Source organism: Neoarius graeffei, chromosome 26 (genome assembly GCF_027579695.1).
Source record: "Neoarius graeffei isolate fNeoGra1 chromosome 26, fNeoGra1.pri, whole genome shotgun sequence".
NCBI lineage: Eukaryota > Metazoa > Chordata > Actinopteri > Siluriformes > Ariidae > Neoarius > Neoarius graeffei.
Genome location: NC_083594.1, coordinates 32,837,725 through 32,856,340, shown reverse-complemented (window position 1 = coordinate 32,856,340; position 18,616 = coordinate 32,837,725). Strand labels below are relative to the sequence as shown.

The window sequence follows — 18,616 nt, the reverse complement described above, 5'->3', positions numbered from 1 at the left end:
ATTATAACATAGAAACTGCTGATCCAGTCTATATGGTTCGACTTAATATACAGTATGTATGTGGTTCCATATTGGTTTGAGGTTAGAGACTTAGTTAATCGTAGCATTTACATCAATCCAATAATATGTGTTTTTGTGCACAGGTAAAGGACTCATTAGTGCAGGAACTACAGCAGAAGGCTGAAGAGACAGAGCTCCTCCACAGAGAACTGCAGATGCTGGAGACAGAGAGGGTGCGTCTGTCATTGGTTGAGGAAAAGCTTATGGATGTTCTGCAGCTCCTCCAGCAGCTCAGAGATCTGGTTAGTCTGAAAACTAACACAACTAGTGTTGCCAGGCAAAATTACAAAATTAAACGAGACTTACCTTGGGAAGTTGAAGTTTGATGGTAGTTCTATCAAATCATTTGTAGTACATCGGGTTAACAAGATGCGCACGCACCGCCGTGACTCATTCTTTAAAGCATTTTGAGCAAACAAATATACCAAAAATAATGGGAAGGAACAAATACAAAAGGGGTGGGCATGTTAACCCGATGTACTACAAATGATTTGATAGAACTACCATCAAACTTCAACTTCCCAAGGTAAGTCTTGTTTAATTTTGTAATTTTATCAAATCATTATGTACATACGGGTTATCATGAGACTTCAAAGCCGTGAGCCCAAAATGGACCTGCCAAAAAAAATCACCTCTTACAATAAGCACACCCAAAGCATGTTTACTTAAAGGGCTGATGACACGAACATGACTCTATGCAATTTCTTAAATAAACTATACAACATGGCAAACATGTTAGATTTCTGTTATAATTACGTGAAAAGAAGCTGTTGTTACGCAAATATCCAACTTTTAATTGCACAGCGCAAGAAAACTGGGTCCGTGGCTCGCGGCCATGTTGTGACGTCAGCGGGAGAACACGCTGCGGTTCACTGGCTGTTCTACTCTGGTTCTACTGAATAGAAATGGCGCATGAAAATGCCGGTGAACTCTCTAGTGCTAGCTCTTCCTCTTCTGGGAGTCTAGAATTGTGTTGATCTCTTCCGAATAGAATCTATGATAGCCTACCCTCTTTACCCTTTGCCTCTCGTTGCTAGGCGGCAGTTACATGAAAGCCGCAAGCTTTCACAAGCAAATACATGACTGATATCACGCCGACTTTATGATTACATTTATGATTATCATGTAGAATCTATAGCTCTACGTACCTTTATCTTATGTCGTTTCACAACACATGTTCTGACAGGAGGACTGTCTTTGGATCCGGCATAGCTACTAGTAGACCCCCTCCGGAATACTGGCAGTGTTGCCAGATTGGGAGGAATCCCGCCCAGTTGGGCGGTTTCAAGTGCATTTTGGTGGGTTTTGAACATATTTTGGGCTGGAAAACTTCAGCAGTATCTGGCAACAGATACTGCTGACGTTTTCCAGCCCAAAATATGTTCAAAACCCACCAAAATGCACTTGAAACCGCTCAACTGGGCGGGAAACCTCCCAATCTGGCAACACTGTGTAGGCACTGCTGATGGTAGTAACACACGTTTGTGATGAACTGCACAACCAAGAAATTCTTTTAAGCTGGGAAGGGTGTCAAAACAATCCAAATCGAAGTGTTCAGAGCACAGGACGGATGTTGGTAAGGGCTCCCACTTGTCACGAGTGCGCCTGACTTACTTCACCCACTTCGCATGCAGCTCGGGATCTCTGGGAAACTTGAATAAACTTACCCCATCCTTGTGGGTTTTGGAGCAAAAGCCGGCAACACAACGCGAAGGCATAATAACACTATATATATATATATATATATATATATATATATATATATATAATGTATAATAATAATGACAAACTGAACACTTGTCGCATCAACAACAAACTGGTAAGTTAGGAGGAAGGTTCTTTCGCTGACGTCATATAGCTCCTCCTCCTCTTTCGTCTCCTGGGTGCTGCAGCCCCATCAAATTTGCCCAAATAGCCGTGTTTTTTATCATAACTTGTAAAATAGGTGCCTTCGTGAATTAATATATGGATCATCGGGAATTACTTTTTATGTTATAAAACATCACCAAAGATGTCAAAAACGTGTCATCAGCACTTTAAAGCACTTTATTTGTCAACTTTCCTTTGAACAGCATTGCTCATCTGATCTGTGATGACGCACGCCTTATCATAAAATTTTCTGAACGTAGATTCTTGTGACCATCCAGCCAGTTTCATCACAACATCGATTGGAAGTAATTGAGCTGCTTTACTGGTCGAGGCACTTCTTGTGCTATGAGCTTGGTAAATGTTAACATCAATATTGGCTAGATTCAAACGTTTTCAACCATCTGCCTATTGTAGCGCTAGACACTTCATTATGAGGCTTAATGTATGATATCAGTAACTTGGAAGACTTTCGCAGTGATTGCGTAACTTCAATATAATGCTCAAGTGTACTGTACACACACAAATTTTTGTTCAGGTACTGAAACAGGAGGACATTTCCAAACATCTGACCTGGTTTGTCTTGCTTAAGGTGTCCCGATAAAGAAAAACTAAAGTATGTTGGGAATTTTTTCATATATTCCTTTGAAATATCCAAATAACTTAAGGTTTGACACCTCTGTCCAGTGACTAATGTAATAAGCATGACCAATTTCATCGTAAGGTCTTTCAGCTTTAATGCATGAAGGGGTGTTAATTGTTCCAAATAGTCAAGTACTTGCTCCACAGGCCAAACTTCCTGAAATTTTGGAGTCGGAGGGATTTTATTAAACACACCTTTCAGAAACCGGCAGATTAATGGGTGTTTCCCTGTATTTTGGCTGATGTCCGTATTACCAGTGCCATATAATGCTGAGATAGCTGACCTTGCAGTGTTCAAGGATGAATAACCGTAACCTTTGGTATATAAATCATGAAGAAATTCCAAAATTAATGAAACAGGGGCACGCATTAAATGACTTTGCCTTGACAAGCAAAACTTGGACCATGTCTTGAGGAACACATTGTACTACTTAACTGTGCTCGTTCTCCACAAGGACATGATGACGTCGGCAACTTGCGTCGAAATTCCACACTCAACGAGGACTTACCTGACACTCTGCCATTAAGGTGACCTTGAGTGGGTGAGTTTGTTCTCCCAATGGAGGATTTGTCAGAGTTTTCCTGGTTGCCTTGAAGTAACGTGGCGTGTCCACCAGCATGCTTAATAAAAAACCAAAATAACTTTGAGTAGGCCACATAGAGACAATCAAAAGCCCAGTAGCCCCATCATCCCGGATTTTTTGCATGCAACGACCCACAAGAACGAACGGGGGAAACACATAAAATGGATGCGCAGCCCAGTTAAGAGTAAATGCGTCCACACATTGAGCGAACAGATCAGCTTTCCAGGATACATAAGCTGGCAATTTGGCATTCACTCGCGATGCAAACAAATCAATGATAGGTCTAAGGGGAAACACTTTTAGCATCTGATTGAATATTTCGTCCATGACGCTCCAGTCAAGATTAGGATTTAGGTTTCTTGATAATTGATCAGCCTCACAATTCTCTACCCCGGGGGTATGTGCCGCAGACAACCAAATGTTCCTTTCTATTGCCCATTGCCAATTTTCATAAGTAATGCGATTACAACTGTTGGATTTGCATCCCCCTCCCATAGCACTGATATAATTTACAGCCGTTACATTGTCACTCATAATACGTACATGGGTATCGTGTTCAGTGTTACAGAGAGACATCAAACCCCAACAGATTGCAAGTAATTCAAGGCCATTGATGCGCTGGTCATTTTCACTTCTGGACCAGACCCCTTGGGTTTTCTTCTTGCCCCATTTCGCACCCCACCCTGTTAGGGATGCGTCAGTTTTAAGGGTAGAATGAGGTTCTTCGCGTGTGATTTTCCTCACACTGGAGCCCACATGGGTGATCCACCAGGACAATTCTCCTAAACTCTCTGAGGAGAGTACCATTTTTGCTTCATAATCACCCCCACTACGTTTCAAAGCTTTCATTTTGTCTCATTCGAGGGAACGGTAATGCAGTGGACCAAACTGGACCCCCGGAAAAGTGGATATTAATGTTCCAACAAGGGATGCTACGTCTCATATGGGATGTTTCTTGTTTACGCACAAAAATTCCCGACAACACTTAACAATGGCGCTAATTTTTTTATCTGTCAGTCTCACAGTCATGTCGATAGACGACAATACAAATCCCAAGTATTCTATTTTTTGGGTGGGCACAATCATAGACTTTTTTGGGTGTACTTGGAAACCCAGGGATATGAATAATTGGACTGCTGTCAATGTATTCCTTAAACATGCGTCATAAGTATCGCCTATGTATAAGGAGTCGTCAATATAGCCTGCGCACGAGATTCCACATTGTCCTCTCAAAAAGGCGAAGACAGGCTTTAGTACCTTTGTAAATATTCGAGGAGACGATGTCAAACCCATAGGGAGACAAAAATTGATAAAGGATCCCTTTCCATAGAAATTTCAAAAAACGTTGATGTTCGGGGGCAATAGGAAATGAATAATACGCATCTTTCAAATCCAGGGATGTCATGTAGCATCTGGGGGTAATAAGTGGGAGTGTGGCTTCTAGAGTGTCCGATTTTAAATGATGATAAACCACACTGTCATTAAGAGCTTTTTAAATTGAAGATAACACGATAAGTCCCATCAGCTTTCGGTCTCAAAATATGGGCGAGATAATTTGGTCATCCTGGAATTCAGAATAGCTTATAATACCCTTGCTAAGAAATTCTATGACTTGAGCATCAATAATAACTTTTCCTTGATCTGAAAATTTATTTTCCAAATCAGTCACGGCTGACCAACGTTTTTGCATGGGAAATTCACCAAACTCAATGTGACAGTGCAAGATGATATCCAAAATTTTAGGGTCTGATGTCAGTTCCTTCCATTCAGACACAAAATTTAGTACTTGCCCCCCAACAAACACACATTGATTAGAAATAATATTTTTTACCTCAGCTTCTATCTGGCTTGTCTGCGGGAGTCTCCTCCCCAGCCTGAGCCTAAAAAAGGCCCTTTTCCTTCTGCTGGAGTTGTAGCACGACCACGCTCACCATGGCTTTGTCTGTATCTGCCACGTGCCCGCAAACCACGTCCATACAGGTGGTATCATTGCTTTCCTGAACCTTGAACTTTGAGGCCAATCTTATTTGCCTTGGTCAATTCATCCACTTGTTTATTGAGGTCGTCTCCAAATAACTTCGTGGTATTGGGTACCGCTGGATTACACAGGGCTTGGTAATTCTTGTTTAGATGCGGCCTCAACAATTCTCTTCTGCTTAGATTCAGTTGTCGATTTGCAGACAGTGACAGTACGACTGCATGGGTGAGCGTAGTTAGCATTTCCTTGCTGTCAGCTTTATGTACGAGCTGGTTGCACCCTTTAAGTAAGGTATATAATGATGACATTAAATGTCCTTGACCTTTTTGAAGGCTGATATCAAGATTCTTCGGTTCTTGTTTGAGTTGATTCCAAAGCATAGTGTTTACCTTGGGAGTTTCTAGCATTGGACAGTTTTCAGGCTTCAGATATTCTTTCTTCACTCAGTGCGTTTACATGCACATCCAAATCGAGCTACTGTCGGTAATCGAGCTAAGGGTCCCAGCAAGGGTGCCAGAGAAATCCAATCCTACATGCACACAAGGAAATCGAGCTATTGTGTGAGGTACACTCAGTGCGTTTACATGCACGTCCAAATCAAGCTACTGTCGGTAATTGAGCTAAGGGTCCCAGCAGGGGTCATCTCATCTCTCATTATCTCTAGCCGCTTTATCCTTCTACAGGGTCGCAGGCAAGCTGGAGCCTATCCCAGCTGACTACAGGTGAAAGGCGGGGTACACCCTGGACAAGTCGCCAGGTCATCACAGGGCTGACACATAGACACAGACAACAATTCACACTCACACCTACGGTCAATTTAGAGTCACCAGTTAACCTAACCTGCATGTCTTTGGACTGTGGGGGAAACCGGAGCACCCGGAGGAAACCCACGCGGACACGGGGAGAACATGCAAACTCCACACAGAAAGGCCCTCGCCGGCCCCGGGGCTCGAACCCAGGACCTTCTTGCTGTGAGGCGACAGCACTAACCACTACACCACCGTGCCGCCCCCAGCAGGGGTACCAGAGAAATCCAATCCTACATGCACACAAGGAAATCGAGCTATTGTGTGAGGTACATTGTGCACCCGAGCCACAGGTGGCGCTACACGCCCCATCATGTTGGTACACTTCCGGTTGTCGTCATGAAGAAGAGCTATTCAAGAGTATAAACAAAGTTATCAGCTCCTCATTGCTCCAGAAGTGCACGTTTCTGCTCGCCATTTTCTCTTCTTCGTTCGTTCGTTCTCCTGACCTCTTCTGCTGCTCGCTACTACTACTGTTGTCATGCCGACCGAGGCTGTTGTGTTTCCCGCTTGTGGTCTCGTCACTCATCACTTCCGGAAGGGGCAGTGCTGAAGTAAGTAGCTCGACAACGTAGCTCGATAGGGTTTACATGCACTAAGTAGCTTGGCTACAATCGCATAATCTAGGTCGCGTAGCTCGATTCGAGAAATCCAGTTCGTAAATGCACTGACTCTACTCACAGAGTTGAATCCAGAGAAGGCTAATGGCCCACCAATATGTGAGAAGTTGGGAGTTCTGGTGAATAGCCTTTTAAAGGAAGGATTGTCTAAAGATCAGTTGACAATCAGTGCGTTTACATGCACATAGAGAAAATCGAATTTCTGCCGTAGCTCGACTGAAATCGAAGTTCTAAATGCCATGGAAACACCTTAGCTCGGCTGAAATCGAACCGAACTGGATTTCTCGTAATCGAGCTACGCGACCTAGATTATGCGATTGTAGCCGAGCTACTTAGTGCATGTAAACCCTATCGAGCTACGTAGTCGAGCTACTTACTTCAGCACTGCCCCTTCTGGAAGTGATGAGTGACAAGACCACAAGCTGGAAACACAACAGCCTCAGTCGGCATGACAACAGTAGTAGTAGCGAGCAGCAGAAGAGAACACGGAACACGGAACTGATAACTTTGTGAACACGGAACTGATAACTTTGTTTATACTCTTGAATAGCTCTTCTTCATGATGACAACCAGAAGTGTACCAACACGATGGGGCGTGTAGCGCCACCTGTGGGTCGGGTGCACACTCAGTGCGTTTACATGCACATAGAGAAAATCGAATTTCTGCCGTAGCTCGACTGAAATCGAAGTTCTAAATGCCATGGAAACACCTTAGCTCGGCTGAAATCGAACCAAACTGGATTTCTCGTAATTGAGCTACGCGACCTAGATTATGCGATTGTAGCTGAGCTACTTAGTGCATGTAAACCCTATCGAGTAGGGCTGCACGATTATGGAAAAAATGATAATCACGATTATCTTGATCAAAATTGTAATCGCGATTATTAATCACGATTATTCTTGATGTTAGGGAAATCACTTAAATTTTATTTCACTATATTCAAACAAACAATATGAACAGCTTTCAGTGCAGAATGAAATTTAAAAGAGAAGTTCTGATTTCCAAATGACAAATAAATGAAATTTATCCAAGAAATTACCAAAGTATGAAGGACCATGCAACAATTACATAGCATTATACTGAGGCCTACAAGTTTTTAGCTAGAAAGACCAGCCTATCAACATGCTCTGGCTTTAAACATGAGCAAAGGCAGGTCACAACATTGCCTCCAGTGCTAAATAGTCTGTTGTTCCGACATAGTTAGCTTTTCTCTCTCACCTCAATCTGTTACCTACTCTCACGCTATCACCCCTTGAAGATACCGCTGCACTGAAGCTCTGCGCACTTGGCCAGTGTTGCCAGATGCTGCTGACGTTTTTCAGCCCAAAATATGTTCAAAACCCGCCAAAATGCACTTAAAACCGCCCAATCTGGCAACACTGCACTTGGCTTGCTTGCTTATTTAGGCGGAGTAATGAAACCTTACATGCGTCGGTTCGCCCCCTAATGGTTTGGCGGAGTATTGGTCAAAAAGTGCTTGATCAGATATACAGCAGAGCTCGCATTTTAAATGGAAATAAATCGCGATTTTCATTTAATTTAATCGTGGCAGCCAAAATCGCGATTTTCGATTAAATTCGATTAATTGTGCAGCCCTACTATCGAGCTACGTAGTCGAGCTACTTACTTCAGCACTGCCCCTTCCGGAAGTGACGAGTGACGAGACCACAAGCGGGAAACACAACAGCCTCGGTCGGCATGACAACAGTAGTAGTAGCGAGCAGCAGAAGAGGTCAGGAGGAACAAGGAGAACGAACGAACGAAGAAGAGAAAATGGCGAGCAGAAACATGCACTTCTGGAACAATGAGGAGCTGATAACTTTGTTTATACTCTTGAATAGCTCTTCTTCATGACGACAACCGGAAGTGTACCAACACGATGGGGCGTGTAGCGCCACCTGTGGCTCGGGTGCACAATGTACCTCACACAATAGCTCGATTTCCTTGTGTGCATGTAGGATTGGATTTCTCTGGTACCCCTGCTGGGACCCTTAGCTCGATTACCGACAGTAGCTCGATTTGGATGTGCATGTAAACGCACTGAGTGTACCTCACACAATAGCTCGATTTCCTTGTGTGCATGTAGGATTAGATTTCTCTGGCACCCCTGCTGGGACCCTTAGCTCGATTACCGACAGTAGCTCGATTTGGATGTGCATGTAAACGCACTGAGTGTACGTCACACAATAGCTCGATTTCCCTGTGTGCATGTAGGATTGGATTTCTCTGGCACCCCTGCTGGGACCCTTAGCTCGATTACCGACAGTAGCTCGATTTGGATGTGCATGTAAACACACTGAGTTTTAGTAGTTTTGCCTTTGTTTGAAGCTAGGATGGTTTGCACTAGCGCAGGGCTTTTCAAAGTGTGGGGCGCGCCCCCCCTGGGGGGCGCCAGAGTTCTTCAGGGGGGGCGCAACGTGGGAGACAAAATGGATCGATTTTTAGTACCTAAAGCTACAGGGAGTGAGGAGACGGCCAAGCAAAAAAACAGAGCCTCCAGGATGTTGCGATTTGCAACTTCAGCGCAAATTCAACCAATCCCCGCGAATTCAGGGCAGTGTTGCAATTATATCCAATCACCGCAACTTTCCCGCAAATTTGACCAATCGTTGGCGTCGTCTTGAGGTGACATCGACAAACTACCTTCCGCCTTACTTCCGGATGTCTATGTTCAAGAGAAGCAGCATGCGCGCAGTGTTGCCAGATTGGCGGTTTCAAGTGCATTTTGGCGGGTTTTGAATATATTTTGGACTGGAAAACGTCAGCAGTATCTGGCAACATTGCATGATGTGCGAGTCAGTGTTTATGTAGGCTTAAATTCTGTTACTAAAAGTGTGTTATGTTTACAGTGAAGGACTGTGTGCACTTTATTTTTTTTTACTTAATACAAGAAATTAATGGCTGCCAACATTTTTGCCAAAATGGTATTTTATTTTCCATTGTTTAGGCAGCTTCAGCATCATACTGTGAGATTCTGTTCAAATTTTTTTTTTCCTTCTATGAAGCCTGAACCATTTATTTTATTAGTTTATAATTATTGTTTAATTTAGTATTCAGGAGAGACTGCCTGCACACGGTACTAGTATTAATAGTTTTTTTTTCTTACATGAAAGCTGAGGCATTTATATTATATTTTAAGGTAACTTCATGTTGTGCTGTGAGGTTCTATGCACTTTAACTTTTGAACCAACAGGTGCATTTGGATAAGTAAAGCCTATTTTTCTGCATTTTTGTAGTCCTGGTAATCTTTTATATTGGTAAAGTTGTTTATAGGACAATTTCTCAGTGTCTTTGTTTTTTTAATCAATAGTTTTTCAGTAATAACTTAATATTTAATATATCACTCAATTTTAATCACAAAAAGAGAAAATCGCAACAATTTCTCGCAACTTTCACTTCCTCCTGCAATATAATCGCAACAAAAACCTAAAAAACACCGCAACTTTCATCGCAATTTTTTTGGACCCCCCCCCCCCCCCCCCCCCCCCCCCGCAACATCAGACATTTTAGCCCACAACAATCACAAAAAAGGCCCGTGGAATCCTGGGGGACTGGAAAAAGAAGGAAGTATGACCACGATTATTTAAAGTTTGGATTTTCATGGACTGGATCTGAAGATGCTCCACTGCCACAGTGTGTTGTCTGCCAAGAGGTGCTAGCTAACGATGCTATGAGATGTTTAAAATGTGTAAAACAAGATGTTTTAAAAAGCACAGATGTTTAAAATGTGAAAAAGAAAAAAATAATGTGTACAACAACCATTTTTTTTAAATACGAATGGAACATTAAGTATAGCAACAACAAAAATTGTAAGGGGGGGCGCTGTTGTTTATTTGCTCTCCGAGGGGGGGCTGACTCTCCCACACTTTGAAAACCCCTGCACTAGCGCATTCACATCTATGTTATTATCATCGGCAGGTTCGTCTTCATCACAGTAGTCATTCTCGTCATACCATTCATTCAAACGTGTCTCCATGGTTTCTGTAACTGACTGCATAATGTCAGTTTTGAACTCAGCAAACATGTTGCTCATCATGGCCTTTATTTCCATGCCTAGGGATTCCTTCCCTTTGTTATTAGGACTTTCGTCTTCTGACATTTCTAAAATAAGCAATGTAAGGCTAATTAGACTTGTGTGTGTGTGTGTGTGTGTGTGTACTCACAACACAATAGCATAACACAATAGAGCAACTAATTAGCATTGGCTCACTCGCAATGCATTAGCATAAATGTTCCATGTGAACTTTTACAGTAATATTTCAAGCGTTTCAATAAATAAAATTCATGTCTGTTTTTTCATGTCGTTCACTTAATACTTTATCCTCCAGTACTGGATAAGTATTTATAACTCACAAACGACTACCAACGCGGGATTAAGCCATTTATATTTATTATATTAGTTGAAAACAAGTCCCAACTACGATAAGTTTCATGGCAACGCGTACCAGAAACAGTGAGCTCTGAGCGACTACCACTGAGGGTACAACCGCTAATTTTCAGGCCATGCCATTGAAATTACTGAGTTTATAGTCTTCCAGCTGGATGTCCATGCCATTCAACTGAAAAGGATAACATATCAAAAGATTTGTTCTTACCTTTTTCCTTGATACTTGTAATCTTCAATCGAGAGCAGTTCTCTAAACATCCGCCCTAGTCACGGCCAACACATGCACTGGGTCACGGCGGTGCGTACACATCTCATGATAACCCGTATGTACGTAATGATTTGATAGAACAAACCTCGCCCAGTAGCACTTATGATGAATATGAAGGAAGATATTGCAAAAAAAAAAAAAGGTACCCTATGGGTACATGTAGCTACTGCTTATAAATAAAAAAAATTCTGATATCATGTCCATAGAGTAAATATAGCATATAGATTTACTCAGTGAGGCAGTAGCCACAAAAATGAAGCGTAATTAAAAAATGAACAATTATAAAATCACAGAAGTAAAATATACCAAGTGTCTGTACTTTATATTATTCTACTCTTACCTCTTACAGTTTTCGAAACTGAAACTTCTGAACCGAGGCTGACATACACACGCTGTCGCCATGACCGAAACTCTTATTTCTCGGAAATGGCCCTGCGCTAGAGCTCAGTGGAACACACTTTCCCTCTGTAATAAGCATAAGCATGTCTGAAAGCGATTTCTTTAGTCTACTCCGTTTATTTTGAATGGTGAACCGAATTGTGTACACTCACTGGCCATTTTAATCTGAACACGTGTATGCACAGTGCGCAATCGTTACACTCTTACATTCTTACAGCATAATGACATAGTGGCTAGCGCCTCTATATGAGGCAATAGCCAAAACAAAAACGATTTTGACCTTTTTGGTGACCTTGATCAGATGATCCTCAAAATGTTGGAGGTTCTATTTGAGACCCATGTCCATCTATCCTGAAAGTTTCATGAAGATTGGTCCAGCCATTTTCCTGTAATACCGTTAACAAAAAAACAAAGAAACCCGACCGAAAAAACCCCTGGTGGACTCCATCCCAGGCGAGGTAAAAATGGTGAGTTTAACTCTAATCACATCCACTCTATCACACCTCAGCAATGCGTTACAGCCTGTCTGAAAGACATGGAAAAAAATATGGATCTTCATGAGAAGCAGTTTTATATACAGTACGTCCACATATATCATGGTTTATATGGGTAAAATATTGGCAAAGTAATGTTTAATATGTCAGTTGTATTATCAGTAGATACTGCATACTGTGAAAGGATGATTTTGATTTCATCATACATGTTGTGGCACTTATAGCTACGACGGGGGGAGAACACAGACACACAACCCAGGTCTCAGTGAAAGTGAAGTTAATGAAAAATGAGGGATGGGGAATTGTAGGGTGTGTGAGTGGTGCGGCTGGTGCAGTCAGTGCAGAGCCCAAACCGGGCTAAAGCAAGGTTGCAGTGGGTCTTTTGGCGATCCAGAGGCTTTGAGAGCGGGGTGTTCACCAGCGAACAGTGCGGGGCGCTCCAACTTGTCGTATGAGCGGAAATGGAGAGAGTGTAAGCGTTCATGAACGTAAATAACCTGACTAATCTCTGAGTTGTGGTGCCTTTTTATCCTCCCCTGGCTGTTCGAGGAGGGTGGCTTGAGGTGTCGATTATGCCACTCCAGCCGTGTGTGATAGGCGGGCCCTGCTCTGTGCCCATGCTGCTTTTGGCTGTCCAAAACAATGGTGCTGAAGTGCCACTGACTCTTCAGCACCGGTTGTGAGAGGAATGATGCACTGCTTGGGCCGCGGGTTCCTGGGGCTGCCATCACAATGTAGACCTGTGGGTGGCACACACAATGGTGCAGTGGTTATCACTGCCACTTCACAGCAGGAAGATTCTGGGCTTGAACCTCATGGTCGACTGGGGCCTTTCTGTATAGAGGTTGCATGTTCTCCCTGTGCCTGCGTGGGTTTCCTCCAGGTGCTCTGGTTTCCTTCCACAGAGCAAAGACATTTAGTTTAGGCTAACTGGCTCACCCATAGGTGTGAATGTGAGTGTGAATGGTTGTTTGTCTCTGTGTTATCCCTGGCAACCTGCCCAGTGTGTCCTCCAGCTCTCGCCCAAAAGTCAGCTGGGATTGGGTCCAGCTACCCCCTTATGCGGTATAGGTAGTGGATGGATGGATGGATGGATGGATGTGCATAAGATACAGCATTAATTTGACTTTTAAAAAAAACTGGAGCACAAAAAGTGACCATGCATCATTAGATATTGTCTAATATAATATATTTAAGAACATATATGTGTATGTAAAGGAAACATAAATACATTATATTTATACATTGGTTTCATCTGTCTTACATGGGGTGGCACAGTGGTGCAGTGGTTAGCACTGTCGCATCACAGCAAGAAGGTTCCGGGTTTGATCCTTATGGCAGACGGGGGCCTTTTTGTGTGGCGTTTCCATGTCCTCCCCGTGTCTGTGTGGGTTTCCTCCGGGTGCTCCGGTTTCCCCCACAGTTGAAAGACATGCAGATTCAGTAAAATACCCAGCCACTGGGGTTGCACAAGCCAGTACATAGTTAGCGCCGGTCCCAAGCCTGGATAGATTGGGGTGGGTTGTGTCAGGAAGGGCATCCGGTGTAAAACCTATGCCAAATCAAATATGCATAGCAGATCTGCTGTGACGGTCCCTAACATACGGGAGCAGCTGAAAGAAGAAGAAGAAAGTTTGATCTGTCTTACGGCACTGATGAATTCTGATTGATCCGAAGGTATTGATTAATTTACAATGACAATACAGCTCTGACAGCAGTTCCAGCTGCAAAGCAGATCACAAGTTTCAATACATGTGCTTGTTCTTATACGTTATCATTGTTATAGTAACAGCTCATACACAAGGACTATGTATGACCACAGGGAACACTCCAAATTAACACTTCCCATTAACATGACAAGCATTTTTCTAATTGTATGAACTGTAAGAGAGGGACACAAAGAGAAAGTGAGGGGAATAAAGGCCAATTTATGCTGACAACCCAGTCCTCGCAGATAGCGTCGCAGACAGTGTCTGCGTAGCCCCCCCACCTTCGCAGACACTCTGCGCGCACCTCCCAAAAATTGTGACCACCGCAGAAGCCTCGCAGACAGCGCCGCAGACAAGAGGGCTCTGATTGGTCCACTCTACATCCGCTGTACACGCACTTCTGCTTCCCTACTTTCCCGGTTTGGTTTGTTTTCACGACCGGCATTTTTAAAAACACAAGCGAAGATGGAGCAGCACGAAGAGTGGTTGATCGAGGAAGTACGTACATCTATACGACTCCAGTTCTAGTCATTATAAAAAAAAAAAGTTCTAGTCATTATAAGTAACCGGAGGATAAACACTCCACTAACCACACCCACCAACTACTCCTAGCGACTTCGCGCCCCCTTGCATTGTGCCGGTGAATAACATCGCGCACGCCTATTACTCCCGCTCAACAATAAATTACAACTGTCTGCGAAAAGCTGTCTGCGAAAGCCTTGTCGCAAGAGCATGCAGAGGCCTTTACTTTTTATAGCTGCTATAAGTTATAACTTGCTTTACAGAGATTCCACAACAATAAATGTAATTGTAAATGGATTTTTTTAAGGTGACATCATTTTATAATAAATAGAAAATTGTTGGTATAAGGCTGTGGTATAAGATTTACTAAAACATCTTGGAACATGTTGTTGTAGGAAAATAATCATTTTTATCAGAGACAGTTTCATGAATGTACTGATGATGTCTTTGAACAATGTGATTACAGAACGTATCAAGGAGGTCTCTGGGAAAGATCTTGCTGAGTACGCTGGAGTCTTGCAGCGATCCCCATCATGGTATAATTTTAAACCCTGTCGCTGTGTATTCAGCAGAATCACTCATTTCGTTCAGCCTGATCATGAACACCCATCTTGCTTTTTTCTACACAGGGAAGGCCCATATTCTGGAAGTGCTGAATGCTCTTTGTCATGAACTGGCTGCATGTGAGATCCTCTCAAGCAGCGGCTCATCAGAGAACCCACAGAGTCACTCATCTCTCACTAACTCACTTCTCATCTCCTGCTGAGCAGCTGCCCAAACCATGGAGGACATTCTGCAGAGATGCATTGTCTGATACTATTCCTCTGTGTTTCTCTTCTGTGTCTTTTGTAAATAATTGTTTATATTTCTGTGTTATGAGTTTGTCTTCTCGCTGTATATGAAGAGATATTTCATGAAGTAAGGGCTCACAATTACCCAGATAAGCCAAGTCAGACTTGGTTTAAGGTATTAAGCTAACCCAGATATCCTTGTCTGTGAAATTAATGATTTTCTAATACTGTATGTTTAATCGAGTGTGGCACGGCGACGCAGTGTAGCATTGCCACCTTACAGCTCCAGGGTTCGCTCATGAGCTTGTGTTACTCTCAGTGTGGAGTTTTTGTACATGGTCTCCTGGTGCCAGTGTGGGTTTCTTCTGGGTTCTCAGGTTTACTTCCATCTCACAAAAACATACTAGTAGGTGTATTCTCTTCCTCATGCCCAGTGTTCCTGGGATTGTGTCCAGATCCACCATGACTTGACCAGGATAGATCATTGACTGAAAATTCTGTTAATTTTTTAAAACTAGTTTCTTGACCAAGTTATAAAAATACATCAGGCTTTATGACTCGGTGCCACAGAAATGTTATACTATAATGTTATTATTCGGCCAGTGAGGGGAGGTCAAAAACCACTCAGGTGTGTTCACCTGTTTGATTTACGCTCCATCCACTTTGCTTGGAAATGCAAACTAAGTGAAGGACAAGAAAATATCTGTCAGCAGTATCATAATCTACATATGTAGTCAACTCCTTTGTACTGGCATCCTAAACAAAAATGAGCAAACATGAACATACAAAATCAATAGTTATATATTTTGTTAATTAGACTTCAGGTATGGAGATTGAAATGGCCAGTTTAAAACACTGATTTTTCTATATCAGTTGAAACCATTTTTGTGTTTGATTTGTGATCACTAGCTTGTTGATTATCTTGTGAAGTTCAGGTGCTTCATTTTGTGAGTTGCTCTCAGGAAGGCCTTCACTCTTTGGGTTCTGCTTTGCTTCTCTCAGCATCCTCCTCACTCCTCCACAGTTCCTTCAAGATGTTCAACTGCTCCAGACATGAAGCTTTTTCTTATGGCTCTCTGCTTGATTGAACATTGTACAGTGGTGCTTGAAAGTTTGTGAACCCTTTAGAATTTTCTATATTTCTGCATAAATATGACCTAAAACGGCGGCACGGTGGTGTAGTGGTTAGCGCTGTCGCCTCACAGCAAGAAGGTCCTGGGTTTGAGCCCCGGGGCCAGCGAGGGCCTTTCTGTGTGGAGTTTGCATGTTCTCCCCGTGTCCGTGTGGGTTTCCTCCGGGTGCTCCGGTTTCCCCCACAGTCCAAAGACATGCAGGTTAGGTTAACTGGTGACTCTAAATTGACCGTAGGTGTGAATGTGAGTGTGAATGGTTGTCTGTGTCTATGTGTCAGCCCTGTGATGATCTGGCGACTTGTCCAGGGTGTACCCCGCCTTTCGCCCGTAGTCAGCTGGGATAGGCTCCAGCTTGCCTGCGACCCTGTAGAAGGATAAAGCGGCTAGAGATAATGAGATGAGATGAGATATGACCTAAAACATCATCAGATTTTCACACGTCCTAAAAGTAGATAAAGAGAACCCAGTTAAACAAATGAGACAAAAATATTATACTTGGTCATTTATTTATTGAGGAAAATGATCCAATATTACATATCTGTGAGTGGCAAAAGTATGTGAACCTTTGCTTTCAGTATCTGGTGTGACCCCCTTGTGCAGCAATAACTGCAACTAAACGTTTCCGGTAACTGTTGATCAGTCCTGCACACCGGCTTGGAGGAATTTTAGCCCATTCCTCCGTACAGAACAGCTTCAACTCTGGGATGTTGGTGGGTTTCCTCACATGAACTGCTCGCTTCAGGTCCTTCCACAGCATTTCGATTGGATTAAGAGCAGGACTTTGACTTGGCCATTCCAAAACATGAACTTTATTCTTCTTTAACCATTCTTTGGTAGAACGACTTGTGTGCTGAGGCTCGTTGTCTTGCTGCATGAACCACCTTGTCTTGAGATTCAGTTCATGGACAGATGTCCTGACATTTTGCTTTAGAATTTGCTGGTATAATTCAGAATTCATTGTTCCATCAATGATGGCAAGCCGTCCTGGCCCAGATGCAGCAAAACAGGCCCAAACCATAATCCTACCACCACCATGTTTCACAGATGGGATAAGGTTCTTATGCTGGAATGCAGTGTTTTCCTTTCTCCAAACATAACGCTTCTCATTTAACCCTTTGGTGACTGACCCCTTGAAAATGGTTCCTCCAGGAACGATGACGTTTCAGTTGTCAAGACAACGGAAAAACTAAAATACAAAAACAGAAAGATACGTCACAATGCTCTTGTGCACAAAACAAAATGCTCTTGTATTTTAGTTTTTCCGTTGTCTTGACAACTGAAATGTTTAAAAACGTTTAATGGTTCCTGGAGGAACCATTTTCAAGGGGTCAGTCACCAAAGGGTTAAACCAAAAAGTTCTATTTTGGTTTCATCCATCCACAAAACATTTTTCCAGTAGCCTTCTGGCTTGTCCATGTGATCTTTAGCAAACTGCAGATGAGCAGCAATGTTCTTTTTGGAGAGCAGTGGCTTTCTCCTTGCAACCCTGCCATGCACACCATTGTTGTTGTGTTCTCCTGATGGTGGACTCATGAACATGAACATTAGCCAATGTGAGAGAGGCATTCAGTTGCTTAGAAGTTACCCTGGGGTCCTTTGTGAGCTCGCCGACTATTACACGCCTTACTCTTGGAGTGATCTTTGTTGGTCGACCACTCCTGGGAAGGGTAACAATGGTCTTGAATTTCCTCCATTTGTACACAATCTGTCTGACTGTGGATTGGTGGAGTCCAAACTCTTTAGAGATGGTTTTGTAACCTTTTCCAGCCTGATGAGCATAAAAACGCTTTTTCTGAGGTCCTCAGAAATCTCCTTTGTTCGTGCCATGATACACTTCCACAAACATGTGTTGTGAAGATCAGACTTTGACAGATCCCTGTTCTTTAAATAAAACAGGGTGCCCATTCACACCTGATTGTCATCCCATTGATTGAAAACACCTGACTCTAATTTCATCTTCAAATATCTTGATAAACATGGATCATCAAAGAATGACACTACTAGTACTTCTCGATCTGAGTGCAGCGTTTGATACAGTTGACCATCAAGTGCTATTAAAACGACTGGAATCAAGTTTTGGAATAACTGGGACTGTATTGCAGTGGTTTAAATCTTATCTATCTGCTAGATCTCAGTGCATCTGCTTCGAGAGCGGTTATTCCAAGAGTTTTGATTTGGCTCATGGTGTTCCTCAGGGTTCATGCCTTGGTCCATTGCTGTTTACGATATATGCTAGTAAACTGTTTGAAGTAATCAAGGCTCATCTACCTGATGTACATGCATATGCAGGTGATACCCAGCTATACTTCTCCTTCAAGCCAGACTCAGAAGTCAGTCAGAGGGATGCTGTACAGAC

The 18,616-nt window shown here is 42.8% G+C and overlaps 1 protein-coding gene across 1 annotated transcript in view; it reads left to right on the top strand.

Moving 5' to 3' along the window:
- The window catches only part of efcc1 (EF-hand and coiled-coil domain containing 1), an 83,374-nt gene extending 67,775 nt beyond the window's left edge, over positions 1–15,599 (top strand). Inside the window, exons 6-8 of the mRNA XM_060909734.1 lie at positions 144–302; positions 14,803–14,872; positions 14,966–15,599. Of these exons, the coding sequence (XP_060765717.1) occupies positions 144–302; positions 14,803–14,872; positions 14,966–15,102 (366 nt within the window). The 3' untranslated portion in view covers positions 15,103–15,599. The remainder of the gene's footprint in view (positions 1–143; positions 303–14,802; positions 14,873–14,965) is intronic.
- The last annotated feature ends 3,017 nt before the right edge of the window (positions 15,600–18,616 follow it).